This window comes from Schistocerca serialis, chromosome 6 (genome assembly GCF_023864345.2).
Source record: "Schistocerca serialis cubense isolate TAMUIC-IGC-003099 chromosome 6, iqSchSeri2.2, whole genome shotgun sequence".
In the NCBI taxonomy this organism is placed as follows: Eukaryota; Metazoa; Arthropoda; class Insecta; order Orthoptera; family Acrididae; genus Schistocerca; species Schistocerca serialis.
Window position 1 is genome coordinate 118,078,526 of NC_064643.1, and position 14,595 is coordinate 118,093,120.

Here is a 14,595-nt window from a genome sequence, read left to right on the forward strand (position 1 = left end):
GTTCCCATTTTTTTGTTGTTCCATGCTGCAATTTACATTATTATATTCAATATATGCTTTGCATTACAGGCAGCAAATGAAAAGTTTTGTGGGACGATATGTGTTTCCCTTTTCCATTGATGCCTAGTAAATGATGTTTTTTCCCCCTGTGTTTATTTAGCTGCAGTTTCATTTCTAGTTGGTCTATGCAATTGTCACAAGTAAACTGTACAAGAGAGGCGATAAATGTAGCACTGGCACAGATGGTGACATTTGATGCTTTCAGACATGATGATATCAAGGTGACAGGAATGGTTAGCTTTGTGGTAATGTCAACAGAAATCTCCTTTGCTCCCAAGCAACTACAGATAGGTTATTCTTTTGTGCCACCTATGGGTGCAATGGATGACTGTAACCATGCTCATCAACCTGTGAATGCTTAATCTTTAGAAAGTTTTTTAACAATAAATTTATATTATTCTCATCTAAATAATATACTACCCTTTGAGTCAAACTACTTTGGTTTTAGTTTTTCTGACTATACATCTCTAACCTTTGTGTTCTCCAGCTTTATGTGTTGCTATGCATGTACACAGGAAAAAAAGTCAAATGAATTGGAACAAGGTTTTACTAGGCATCAGTAGAGCAACAAATATTCACAAGAGCTGAGAAAGCTTTCAGAACCCATCATAGCTCATCATGAGAAGAGAGATTTAGTGAAAATGTCGAACAGAAAGTGAAACATGTCCCTTAATCAACAAAGACTTTGAAGGCATGGATGGAAAAAAGAGAGAGAGAGAGAGAGAGAGAGAGAGAGAGAGAAAGAGAGAGAGAGAGAGAGAGAGAGAGAATGAAATAGCACAACTAGTTTAAAATTATTTTTATATCTGCTACTGAAAGCACAAAAAAGTGTAAAAACAATGACACAGTGGATTTTGGTTTTTCGTTTGCTTGTAGGTTAAGAAACATAGTTAAATAAGGTGTTTAGCTCTGCTGGATATATACTAAGAACAAATCTAAAAACACTGAACCACAAAGTCCTGTCACCATTTGGCAGTTTATCTATCTTAATATTAAGATCATAATAAGACTGCTCTCCTTTGACCACATGAGACTGTTAGCATTTTACATCTGCTATCAAATTCCACAGAATATTATGTCTGGTCCTTGTGTACTAGCAGCTCTTGCAAAAATACTCTACTGACATTCTTACAACTATTTGTGTACTTTCTATCCCCCATTCCTAACCATAAAACACTGAGTTTGAGAGCTACTCAATCCAAACCATGAATCATAAATGTGAAAGCAATGACAAAAACTGTGAAGCAATTTATCCAGCAGAGAGTGTAACATTTGTTTTGTAAATAATAACACACTTTGATAGTTTTATTGTTCAGTTGGATACATTATTGTTAAACTATAATTAAGACATTTATTTTTATAAGGAACCATGAAAGTAATATGTTTTCTTCTTTCTTTGTTGCATAGGATTATGAAATCTTCAGCAATACTGTAGATCTGGTTAAGAATCTTGGTTACTTCAATGATGCTGATGAGACTGCTGCTGCAAAATTTAATGAAAGCTTAACATTTGCTCTCATTGACTTACATAAGTATATGGTAAGAACATTCTCTTTTCAGATGTAACATTTAATTTGTGTACAAATGAAAAGATAGTGCTTATGTCTCATAATGATTGAAAACACTGACCTGAGTGGTCTTTAAAAATGAAAACTAAATGTTGCATCAAACTGTACCTTCTTCCATGTTTGGGATGATGCCTTTTTCAGAGCTATTGTCAGTGATCAAATTTAAATTTTGTAGTACAAATGTGCTCAATGCAGCATTTATCATTGTAGTTGGTTTTAACTTTTTATTGGACTTAGCAGGATTTGTTATAACTAAAACTTTCTGATTGCAAATCTGTGTAATATGAACTGTAGTACGAATTCAAGAATTTACTACAGAAACCTGTTACCTCTGCATGTATCATTAATGAAATATATCAAAAATAATGTATCCATTTTTACAACCAACATTTCAATAAATCAAAATAGATACTGGGAATAAGAATGATCAGTATGAAGGCATGGTTTGCAAATACAACTCTACTAAGAAATGTGAAGACATTTTGGGGACCAGTCAGGGCAGATTTTAACATTCGAACCAGACTTTCATGTTACACAACTATTAGTACATGTAGGGTAATCCTTTTTTTGTAGAATTAATTTGTTATACAGTTTGACTGCAATTTAAGCATTAAACACCAACTATTATAACTGTCCCTTTGTTAAAATGATGTCAAATAGATCAGCAAATATGTGATTAACTCTCCCATACATACAGTGTAAACTAATTACTGTTGTGGTCTTCAGTATTTGACCCTGCTACCATATTCATCCATTTCTCTTCCTCTAAAATTCCCCCCAGCACTCCCCCCCCCCCCCCCCTGCCCTCCCCGCCCCTTGCCCGCTGCATCTCTCCGTTACCAAAATGATGATTGCTTGCTTCTTCAGGACACATCTTATCAACTAATCCCTTCTCTTTTTTCACCAATTTGGTTCAGTATCTCCTTATTAGTGACTTGATCTAACAATCTAAACTTCAGCTTTCTTCTGTAGCACCGTACTTCATAATTTTCTATTCCATTCTTGTCTGAACTACTTACTGTCCACATTTCACTTCTGTACAAAGGAACCCGCCAGACAAATACCTACACATAAGACTTTCTAATGGTTAAACGTATGTTAGATGTTATCAGTTTCCTCTGTTTCAGAAATGATTTTCTTGCAATAACCAATCTGCAGTTTTTGTCCTCTCTAATTCGGCTGTAATCAGTTATTTTGCTGCCCAAATAAAAAACTCATCTGCTATTTTTAGTGTCTTATTTCCTAATCTAATCCCTTAAATATCACCCAATTTAATGTGACTACATTCCATTACCATTGTTTTACTTTTGTTGATGTTCATCTTACAACTTCTTTTCAAGACAATGTTGCTTCCATTCAACTGTACTTTTAAGTCCTTTGCTATCCCTGGCAGAACTACAATGTAATCAGCAAATCTCAAAGTTTTTATTTCTTCTTCCTGAAATTAAATTCCTTTCGAAATTTCACCATGGTTTCCTTTACTGCTTGCTCAGTGTAAAGGTTGAATATTGGCAGTAGGGTACAATAGCCCTGTCTCATTCCCTTCTGATCCACTGCTTCACATTAATGTCCTTCGACTCATATAACTCCTGTCTGATTTTTGTACAAGTTGTAAATAACCTTCTGCACTCTGTATTTAAATGCTGTTACCTTCAGAGTTTCAAGAGTACATTTCGGCCAACACTGTCAAAAGCTTTCTATAAAGCTACAAATGGGATGAAAGTCAGTATGCCATTATTCAACCTATCTCCTAGAATAAATCACCTGATCAGTATGGCCCATCATTTCCTACATTTCTCCAGAACCCAAACTGATTTTTATCAAGTTCAACTTCTAATCAGTTTTTCCAGTCTTCTGTAAATAATTTATGTCAGTACTCACAGTCACAACTTATTAAACTGACAGTACAATAACATTCACACCTGTCAGCACCACTCACCTTTGGAATTAGAATTATAGCATCTTCTTGAAGTCTGAAGGCATTTCACTCATCTTAAATACCTTACGCACCAGGTGGCATAGTTTTGTCATGGCTTGCTTACTCAAGGATCTCTGTAATTCTGAGGGAACATTGTCTATTCCAGGGTACTTTTCTTCATGTTCGATCTTTCAGTGCTCAGATAAATTCTGCTTACAGTATTGTATCTCCTGGCTCATCTTTGTTTACTTCTTCTTCCCTTTCTGTAATATTGCCTTCATGTTCATTTCCCTTGTAAAGCCCTTCTATACATTGCTTCCATCTTTCACCTCTTAGCTTTACCTCGTTTGCTTAGTATTGAAACATCAGTTTGTTCTTAATGTTGATAAGCTGCTTCTCTTTTCTCCTAAGGCATGTTTAATTTTTTTCTATAGTTGGCACCCATCCTTCCCTTGGTCAACATGCTTGTACTGTCATGCATCTTCACTCTAGCTATTCCTGGTTAGCCAGTTTATACTTTCTGTAAATCTCATTTTTTGCACATCTGTATTCCCTTTCATCTGCTTTATTTCCTGCATTTTTATGTTTTCTCCTTTCATCAATTAAATTTTATATATCGTGAATTGCCAAAGGATTACTACCATACCTTTCATCAGTTAAATTTAATATATTGTGCATTGTCAAAGGATTACTACCGTACCTTGTTGGTTGACCCTCTGCTGTCTTTACTATATCAAAGCTACCCATTCATCTTTTACTCTATTCCTCTTCCCTAATTTAGTCATCAATGCCTGTCATGAACCTCTGGTTATTTCAGTTTGTATATGTCCCATCTCCTTAATTTGTTATCACTTTGTAATTTCTTTATCTCCAATCTGCAGTTTATAATCAATAAATTGTGATCAGAGTGCTCATCTGTCTCTGAAATTGCCTTGCAGTGTAAAATCTGGTTTTTAAGTCTCTGTCATACTGTTATATAATCTATCTGTAATCTTCTAGTGTCTCCAGGTCTTTTGCATACAACCTTCTTACACAATTCTTAAACCATGTAACTCATGATTAAATAATGCTCTTTGCAAAATTTTACCACATTTCGTTCCTTTGCCCCATTCCATATTCTCCTATTTTTTTCCTTCTCTTCCATTTCTTACTATTGAATTCCAGTCCCTCACCACGATTAAATTTCTGTCTACCTTAACTATCTCAATAATTATTCTACCTCATGAAACATTCTTTCAATCTCTTCATCATGTGAAGAGTTAGTAGACATGTATGTTTCTGTGGTGGGTGTTGGCTTTGTGTCTACCTTGGCTACAATAACATGTTCACTAAGCTGTTCACAGTAGTTTACCCACATTTCTATTTTCTTATCATTATTAGACCTGCTGCTGCATTACCTTTGTTTGATTTTGTATTTATAACCTGGTAGTCACTTGACCATGTGTCCTGTTCTTCCGGACACCACAATTCACTAATTCCCACAATATCTGACACTGATCTATCCATTCACATTTTTAAATTCTCTAACCTATCTGCCCTATGAAGGGACCTAATGTTCCATGCTCTTATTTGTAGAATGCAAGTTTTGTTTTTCCTTTTGGTATCTTCCTGAGTAGCCCTGAATGGAGGTCCAAATGTGGGCTATTTTACCCATGGAATATTTTATTCAAATAATTTAACCATACAGTAGAGGTACATGTTCATCAGAAAAGTGATCACCATAGTTTTTCCTTGCTTTTAGCAATTAATGGATGAGAATAATTACTGTTAAGATCATATATTTAATAGAGTTAGGTTTAGTTAGACTATGTCCATCTGTTATTTCTATTACTCTGATTGCCTTCTTATGAATTACAAGAATATTATGCACACTTCTTTCAGTTTCCTCAGTGTAGTAATGCATAACTAAACAAAGACTTAAAAAAATGCCAAATATGCCATTATTATATATCTTCAGTCTTGCCTGTAGATGTATCTCTTTTGATAACCTAACTGTCCACATCAAAACTGATGTAAGTGACCATGAGACATTTGTGGCAACAATAATTACCAAAGTACAAATGGTAACTTAAACAAATGGGGTGTGTCTCCCTGAGGAAATTGAAGCTTTTAACTCAGCGCAGAACCATGTAGAGAAACTGCTCAAGTTTAAAAGAATTGTTGATTGCATGCTGTATAGATATGTTCCCAGGAGATAGGTCATGATGGGAGGAACTCTCCATAGTATACAGTCACTGTATAGAAACTTCTAAAGAAATACACTGCATGAAACATCATTGGCTGTCAAGAGAGGAAGGTGTGAAGCCTGCTGTCAAAAGATTTCTTACAAAACTCAAAGAAATTCTGGTCATATCCAAAGCCTATTAGTTGCACCGAAGTTAGTGCTCAGTCACTCATGAATGAGACAGGAACTGAAATTTAAGGTAGCAAAGCAAAATCAGAAATGCTTAACTCTGTTTTCAAAAGTTCCTTTACAAATGAAAACTCTAGAGTACTGCACCAATTTAAGTCTCATACTACTGAGAAGTTGAGCAAAATAGATATTAATGCCACTGGGATTGAGAAATAGCTACAATAATTAAAATTGAAAAAAAAAAAAGGGTCCAGGGCCTGATGGAATCTGTATCAGATTCTATACTGAATTTGCAACTGACTAAAATTTATTGTACACCCCTCAAACAAAAAACTGTGCTCAATAGTTGAAAGGAAGTGCAGGTAATACCTGTGTGCAAGGAGGGTAGCAGAAGTGGCCCACAAAACTGTCATCCAATATCCTCGACATCCATTTGAGATAGTCTTAGAACATATTCTGAGTTCAAACATAAAGAGATATCTTTATCAGAATAACCTCCTCCATGCCAACTAGCATGAGTTTGGGAATGTCAATCATGTAAACCCAACTTGCATTTTTCTAACAGGACATACTGAAAGCCATGGATCAAGGCACTCAGGTGGATACAGTATTTCTCAGTTTCTGAAAAGCATTTCAGTCAGTACCACATCTACACTTATTATGGAAAGTATGATCATATTGCATATCAAGCAAAATTTACAACTGGTTTGAGGATTTTGTAGTAGGGGGGACACAGCATGTTATCTTATATGGTGAGTAATTGACAGATGCAGAAGTAAGTTTGGGTGTACCCCAGGGAAGTGTGTTGGACCTTTGCTATTCATTCATCTTGTGTATTAATGACCTAATGCACAATATTAAATGTAACCTCATATCTCATTAAGTACTGTCTGAAGAAGGTGTGCAAATATTCAGTAAGATGTTCGTAAGATTTCAAAGTGGTGCAGTGACTGGAAACTTACTTTAAATGTTCAGAAATGAGTAACCAGCCTTCAAATGAAATTGCTTTCATATCAGTTGTCAACCCATCCTAGAATGTTGCTCAAGTGTGCTGGATCTGTAACAATAGAACTAACAGGGGGCATTGAAAGTATACAGAGAAGAGCAGCTCAAATGGTTACAAGTTTTTTTGACCGATTGGAGACTGTCAAGGAGATGCTGAAAGAACTGAACTGGTGGACTCTTGAAGATAGACATAAACTATCCCAAGAAAATCTACTTACAAAATTTCAAGAATGGGCTTTAAATTATGTCTCTGGGAATATACTACAATTCCCTCTTATAGCTCCCTTAGGGGCCTTGAGGACAAGGTTAGATGGATAACTACATGCACAGTCATTCATACAGTCATTTTTTCCATGCTCCATGAGGGAATGGAATGAGAAAAAGCCCTAACTGACTGATACAATGGGACATACCTGCTGCCATGCTCTACACTATGCTTAGTGGAGTATAGATGTAGATATAGGTTTAGTTGTAGAAAATGAGGGTTCCGTGTTAATTTATTATCAAATCTAATTCCTAAAAAAATTTACATTTAATTTTCTATATTGGTGATTATTGATTGGCTGAAACACATATCCTGCATTTTTTAAAATATTTTTAAAAACAGTAAGCCTTTTTCATTGAACCAAGATGTTGCACTTTCTTTCACCAGATCCATATTGTTTATAAGATCCTCAAATACAGGGTTTATGGAAAGAAAAGTTGCATCATCTGCATACATACATACAGTCCAGTCACATTAATGTGACCACCTGTCAGAAGCCTGAATATCCACCTTTTGCAGTGCAGATGTGCAGGAGCTTCTGGAAGATATCAACAAGGATGTGAATCCATACTAACTCCAGTACCATGGCCAGATGTGCTAGATATCTGGGCTGAGGATTCATTGAGCGAGCAGCCTGATCAAGGTGGTTTCACAGATCCTTGATTGTGTTTAAGTCCAGGGAGTTTTGTAGCTTGGGAAGTATAGTAGACTCATCATGATGCTCTTCAAACCAGTCATGTACACTGCAAGCTGTGTGACATGTTTTATTGTCCTGCTAATAGATGCCACAATGCCAAGGAAACAACAAACTGTATGTAGAAGTTGACATGATGCCCAAGGATAGCTCCATATTTGAGCTGATATGTTGTACCTTCCAGAGTGATGAAATCGCCCAGGGAATGCCACAAAAACATTCCTCAGACTGTAACACTGCACCACAAGATGATTGTAACGCTTCCTCCTCAATCCTGCACCCTTATGACAATTGTTGCAGGGGACATACACACCAATGGCCATCCATCTGTTGGAGAATTAAATGTGGTTCACCAGAAAAGGCCACCTGCCAGCATTCAGTGGACAGGGTGTCTACAGGTCATGAACGTCATGAAAAAGTAGTGAAAATGAACAGGTGGTTATAAAAGTAATGAAATGGTAATGAAATTGAGTGGGCCGTCATGACTTTTGTTTTGTGTGTTAGTTATACGTGGTTTTAGAAGGGAGTAGCAAGTTTTTTGTATCCCCAAAAATGTTGTATCCAGGAGCAGAGTCTGTGCTACTGCAGTTTGCAACCTTGAAGGGCAAGTATGGATGCAGAAATTTGGAGGCATGGCTGTGTTGAGCTATATGTGGTTATTTTCAGAAATGTGTGCCCAAATATTTTGCAAAAACTGTATCTAAAAATTGCAGACATTGGGAAGAGTCCTTTGAAATTAAAGATAGTCAAAGGAAGTTCATGTTTTCATCCAAAGTTGTGCAGAAGTCCATTTAGAGAAATTCTCAAGTGACAATTGCATTGGAAGAATTCGTGTGAAAACAGCATATGACTCCCCCATTAGCTGACATAGTGAAGAGAGAATATTTTAAAATGAATATTCTGAATAAAACTGAAGCATTTCAATCATTAGAAGGACAAACTTGATCACTTTCTGATTAATTTACATACACACACACACACACACACACACACACACACACACACACACACACACAAAGTATGAATTATGACTTAATCAAGTTTGTGCAGAAGCTGTTATGCATGTTTCATGAAAATGCTGCAGTTGGTAGAGGCTTTTCTGCTAACAAAGAAGTTTTAATTGACAACTTAAAAGAAGATACAATTGTTGCAGAAAGAAATGTTTCCAATGCAATACAAACATTAGTTGATTTACTTAATAGTGAGAAAGAACTGAATGTGGACATTACAAAATCAATGATACTTGCTCTGAAGAATACAACAACAAAAATTATCAATTATTGACAATACAATGTAAATGGATAGATAAAAAAATCTTCTCACCAAGAGGTGACAGGAGAGCACACACACAAAAGGGTTTAACTTTTACAAGCTTTTGGAGCCAGTGGCTCCTTCTTCTAGCAGAAGAGCTGAAGGGGAAGGAAGAGGGGTGAAGGAATAGGAGTGGGGAGGTTTAGGGGAGGGGGTACAGTTCAGAAAGATTGCCCAGAACCCCAGGTCAGGGAAGATTACAGGATGGGATGAGAAGGAAAGAGTTGGCTGCAATTCAACAAGTGCCATGCCATACATAGAAAACCTTGCTTTGGTTAGCAATAGAAATGTCAGGGTACAGAAGCAGTTTTGTAAAATTGAGCTATGAAGATAATAGGTGTGAATGTGGTGCATAGCCTTGGTAAATGATATCTTGAACCAAGTAAGCAAATGTCAAATTAACATTATTTTTTAAATGTTTGCAGTCATGAGATGTATAATGAGCATCTTTTGGAAAGAGTTTAGCTTTAAAGCAATTCCACTGAACCCTGTTATCAGATTAAACAAACTGGTTACCATATTTGTGGCTATCGAGGCATCTATACCAGTGTTGCATTCTTTTGCTGTGCTTGCTCCACAGAAGTAGTAATTTTGTTGGTTTGTAACCATAAAGTGCATAAACATTACATGATTAAGAAGATCATAATGTTCATTATGTTGTAGTGAAAGTTTAGTCACAGTTTCATTTCATGTGGTGATATTCAGTATAACTGTATCATGGTCTTTTTAGTCCTTAAGGAACTTGATATTCCAAAGTTTCTCATGAGAAAGGGTTTCACTTCACAACTCACCAACCTGGACATTCACTGTAGATACTCTACAAGTCACCAGTCTCCAGACTCTCACGCATCCATGAGAATAAAACATCATATAATACTACAAAAAATTGTTTCACTGTTCCAGTGACCCTGTGCCTAAGTATTCAAACACAGCATATCAACATTTGTGCTCAACCATGCAACTCAAATTTCTCACTTTCCACCAAACAATTGTGCTGAACAGTAAACACTAAAACACAGTTTAGGTATTAGGTGAAAATATTGATGAAAGATAACTAGTCAGTCAGACTTCATTTTTTGTAATTTTTTGCTGTTGATTAACGTATCTTCAGACTCTGGTACAGAATTAAATTTCCATACTGGCATATAGATGCATCAGCTAATGCACTAGTTAATGGAAGGACAAAATAATGGACAGAAAGACTTAAGATGCAGTAAAATATCCTGTGTATACTGTCTGTTGTGATCTTCCATCAAAATGAAGTATCCACATTCAGAATATTTCATAATACAGTGATAATCTATTTATTTATTTTATACTAGTAAACTATTTTCTGCCTTGAATTCATTCTCATGACAGTGTACTGAGAATGCATATGGCACATATGAGGATAAATTTGATCTGGCATTATTAATACAATTTCAGAGAATATTCCATCAGTAATCTGACACAAGTAGCATTTTCCTGGAAAAGTTATGATAATAACGTCTTGTCCTTTACATGGTAATGGGCTCACAGTCTACATTGAGCATGCAAAACAATTTTATGAAACATTTGAAGTTCCTTTTAATGTTCATCAGATTTTTTCTTCCTGTTTCCTGTAGCATCCTAAGGATCAACAGAACTTAACAAAATGTGATTTCAAGTAAGAGTTTTTATGGAAAGTCCTATTTTTAAAAAATTGTATATCTGTGAGTGTAAAATAATAATTTACCATGATGATTTCAGAAAATACCTAAGGAGGCTAAAGTACGGCAAGAACAGTTTACAAAGAAGTTCAGGCCAGTAAAAATAGCAGAAATGGATGAAATGTTTCCTCTGGTAAGTATGATTTTATAGAATTTCAAGCATAAAGCCACAGTTTACCTCTGCTGTAGAATATATACTGATAGGAATCCTCCCAACGGATCAAAGCATTGTGAAAAATTAACACAGGGAACCAATTTTTATCTTACTCAGGGTTGCATCAAGAGTCAAACTGAAGTCATAATGCAGTGCAAAATAGAGTTTTAGCCTGCCTGGGATGTTAACTGACATATTCATATACTGAATATCACATGCAAAAAAAAAAAAAAAAAAAAAAAAAAAAAAAAAAAAAAAAAAAAAAAAAAAAAAAAAAAAAAATTGTGATGAATTTCACACATTCTGTGTTCAATTGTCTTGTGGCAGTCATTTTGTTCAGACAGATTTCTTAAGTGAATGAACTGTTTATTATGTTAACCAGACTTCCAATAATACACTCTAAGAGAAAAAAGAAAGAAAAAAAGAAAAAAATGAGGCACAGTGAAGAAATTCTCTGAATGTGACTGAAATCAGTAGATGTGATGCACATGTACAGACAAACAAATGATAACAATTTCAAGAGAAAAAGATTCACAAATTTAGCAAGTAAATAATGCATTGACCCACCTCTGGCCCTTGTTCAAGCAATTACTTGTCTTGGCATTGACTGACAGAGTTGTTGGACATCCTCATGAGGTATTTTGTGCCAGATTATGTCCAGTTGGCACTTTAGATCAACAGAATACCAAGATGGTTGGAGCACTCTACCTATAAGACTCAAAATTGGGAGAGATCTGGTGACCTTGCTGGCCAAGTTAGGGTTTAGCGAGCATAAAGACAAGAAGCAGAAACCCTTCCATATGTGCTGGTGGGCATTATCCTGCTGAAATGTGAGCCCGAGATGGCTTGCTATGAAGGGCAACAAAATAGGGGATAGAATATTGTTGGCATACCATGGTAAGCCAAGACAGTGGTAAGACAGCCAAATGGACCCTGTTATGAAATGAAATGGCACTCAAGATCATCACTCCTTGTTGTTGGGTGGTATGGTGGATGACAGTCAGGTTGGTATCCCACAGTATCTCCAGACACATTTCCACTGGTTGTTAGAGCTCAGTTTTAAGTGGGACTCATCACTGAAGGCAATTCTACTCCAGTCAATGAGATGCGAGGCGAAAGACATGTCTGTAGGTGCCTTGGACAGTGGTGGTGCAACAACCAGACTACCTCCTGCCATACAGCGCAACAACCAGGAATTATGATCTGGGGCACGATTTCATTTCTTAGCAGGACCCCTTTGGTTGCCGCATGCAGCACTCTTATAGCAAATCAGTATGCTGACAATATTCTATGCCCCATTTTGTTGCCTGTCATGGCAAGCCATCCTGAGCTTACATTTAAGCAAGATAATGTCCAACTGCACATGGCAAGAGTTTCTACTGTTTCTCTTCATGGTTGCCATGTTCTAATGTGGACAGCAATGTTGCCACATCTGTCCCCAACTGAGAATGTTTGGAGCATTATGGGTAGGACCTTTCAACCAGCTCAGGATTTTGGTGGACTAGTGCACCAATTGGATAGAATTTGGTACAGTATCCCTCAGGAGGAGGACATCCAACATCTCTATCAGTCAATGCCAAACTGAATAACTACTTGCATAAGGGCCAGATGGGGATCAATGTGTTATTGACTTGCTCAATTTATGAAGCTCTTTCTCTTGAATAAATAATTCAATTTTTCCTAAATGGTAATCATTTATTTATCTGCATATGCACCCCACATCTACCAATTTCCATCCCATTTGAGTAATTCCTTCATGGTGCATTATTTCTGTCTGTCTCTCTCTCTCTCTCTCTCTCTCTCTCTGTCTCTCTCTCTCTCTCTCTCTCTCCCTCTCCCCCCCCCCCCCCCTCCCCTCTCTCTCTCTTAGAGTCTTATTATGGAATAGAAATGTTGCAGTTTTTGATTTGTTTAAAAGATTTTTTTGTCAGAAAATATCAAAGAAAACTGTGACATTTGGAAATCCATAGAAAACTAACAAATGAAAGGTAAGTTTATACAGCTAAGTGAAAAAGACATAATACATAGTTGAAGCAAAAAGTAACATAATTTTGTGGGGAGCACCTTCAGACTGATATAATTTTCCATAAATGGTAGTTTGATAAATAGTGGTATTCCTGCAAAAAAGAGAGAAAAGTGCACAAAAATATAAAAGAATAAATGATAATAATTATACAAAAAAGATAATCCACTTGAGAAAACTATGAAATTGCAAGGAGACAGAAGGGGAGTCATAACGTCAGGGGGTGAAATTCCAGTACTTTCGATAGACACATTTAAAAACAGAGATAAATATTCCTAGCCTTCAGAATCTTGATTCCTTCCTTTGGGAGGAAAAAGTGGTAGTCTTAGGAAGAGTGCCAAGCAAAAGCTACTCACCAATATCCTAGATTGACATGCATCCATCTTTTGTGAGGACTAGGAGAGAGAAACTTGAAGGAGCAGGCACCAGAGAAAGTGGAAGATAAAAGGTGCTTCATTGCTAAACACTTTACCTGCTTCAGTCCAGAGCTGACAGAAGGAGAGAGTGAGGACTAAAGTTGGATTAACAGGAAGAAAAATGAGAAGTAGAATAAATAAAGTAATTAAAAACTGAGTGCAAAGTAGAAAAGAAAGAGATGCAGATGTCAAAATTAGGGAAGTGAAGATAAAAAAAGAAAAAAAAGGAAGTGAAGTAAATAATGAAATACCACATATGAAACAAAATAATACCAATAAAATAATTTTGCTACTAAAAAAACACTGCAAAGTGAAATACCTCTTGAAACAAATATGCCCTCCTCCATTTCTAAATTTTTTCTTGTTATTTTAATTTTTCATTGTTACATATCTTTTTCATTGACAGTGTTTCATTATACAGGAGGGGTCAGAAAGAGTCTGAAAATCTTGTAAGGATGTTGAAAGGATAGGTCGTAGGTTGTGTGGAAAAGCAGGTGTTAAGAAAAAATCTGATATGTTGCATCGTTTCTGAGTTAATTAGCACTGAAGTTAGCTAGGCAGACCATAGTGCATGAATGATCAGATGGCCTGCCAGGTGCAATTAGTGTCAGTTGTTCTCATAGCATAGATGACAGCATATGAGACTGCTGAGCCTTTGGCTCATGTTTGATCCTCAACTTCGTCCCATGTCCAATATTTGCGTTACTCTCTAGTTTGCTTTTAGGATACCAAATGAAGAATATGTTTGGTGACACCATCTCTTGTGAGCCACTTGAATTGGTGCATGCAATGGCCTGATTGGCTAACTTCAGTGCTTATTAATTCAGAAACGGTGCAGCGTATAAATTTTTTTTCTTAACTACGTTGCTGCCAATGTTAATCTCAGAATATGTCATCACTATCAGCTGCCTGTAGTTAGTTTGCTTGCCTATCATTTTATCTCATCTGTTCATAAAAACACACAGTATTCATGCAGTTATCATTCATCTTTCACAACTGGCACTGTCTACAGTTGAGCACATGTATATTGTGAAATAAATGATGCACAATTTGTAAAGTACTTTGTAGCATTTATCACTACAATACTTATGCAGTCTTTACACAAAGTCACAATGTATGTAGGACCTTAACCTACAACAC

At 36.2% G+C, this 14,595-nt stretch overlaps 1 protein-coding gene across 1 annotated transcript in view; it reads left to right on the top strand.

Annotated features, from left to right (window-relative positions):
• The window catches only part of LOC126483762 (membrane metallo-endopeptidase-like 1), a 302,629-nt gene that overhangs the window by 151,508 nt on the left and 136,526 nt on the right, over window positions 1–14,595 (top strand). The window contains exons 7-8 of the mRNA XM_050106909.1: window positions 1,468–1,599; window positions 10,903–10,995. Coding sequence (XP_049962866.1) covers window positions 1,468–1,599; window positions 10,903–10,995 — 225 coding nt within the window. The remainder of the gene's footprint in view (window positions 1–1,467; window positions 1,600–10,902; window positions 10,996–14,595) is intronic.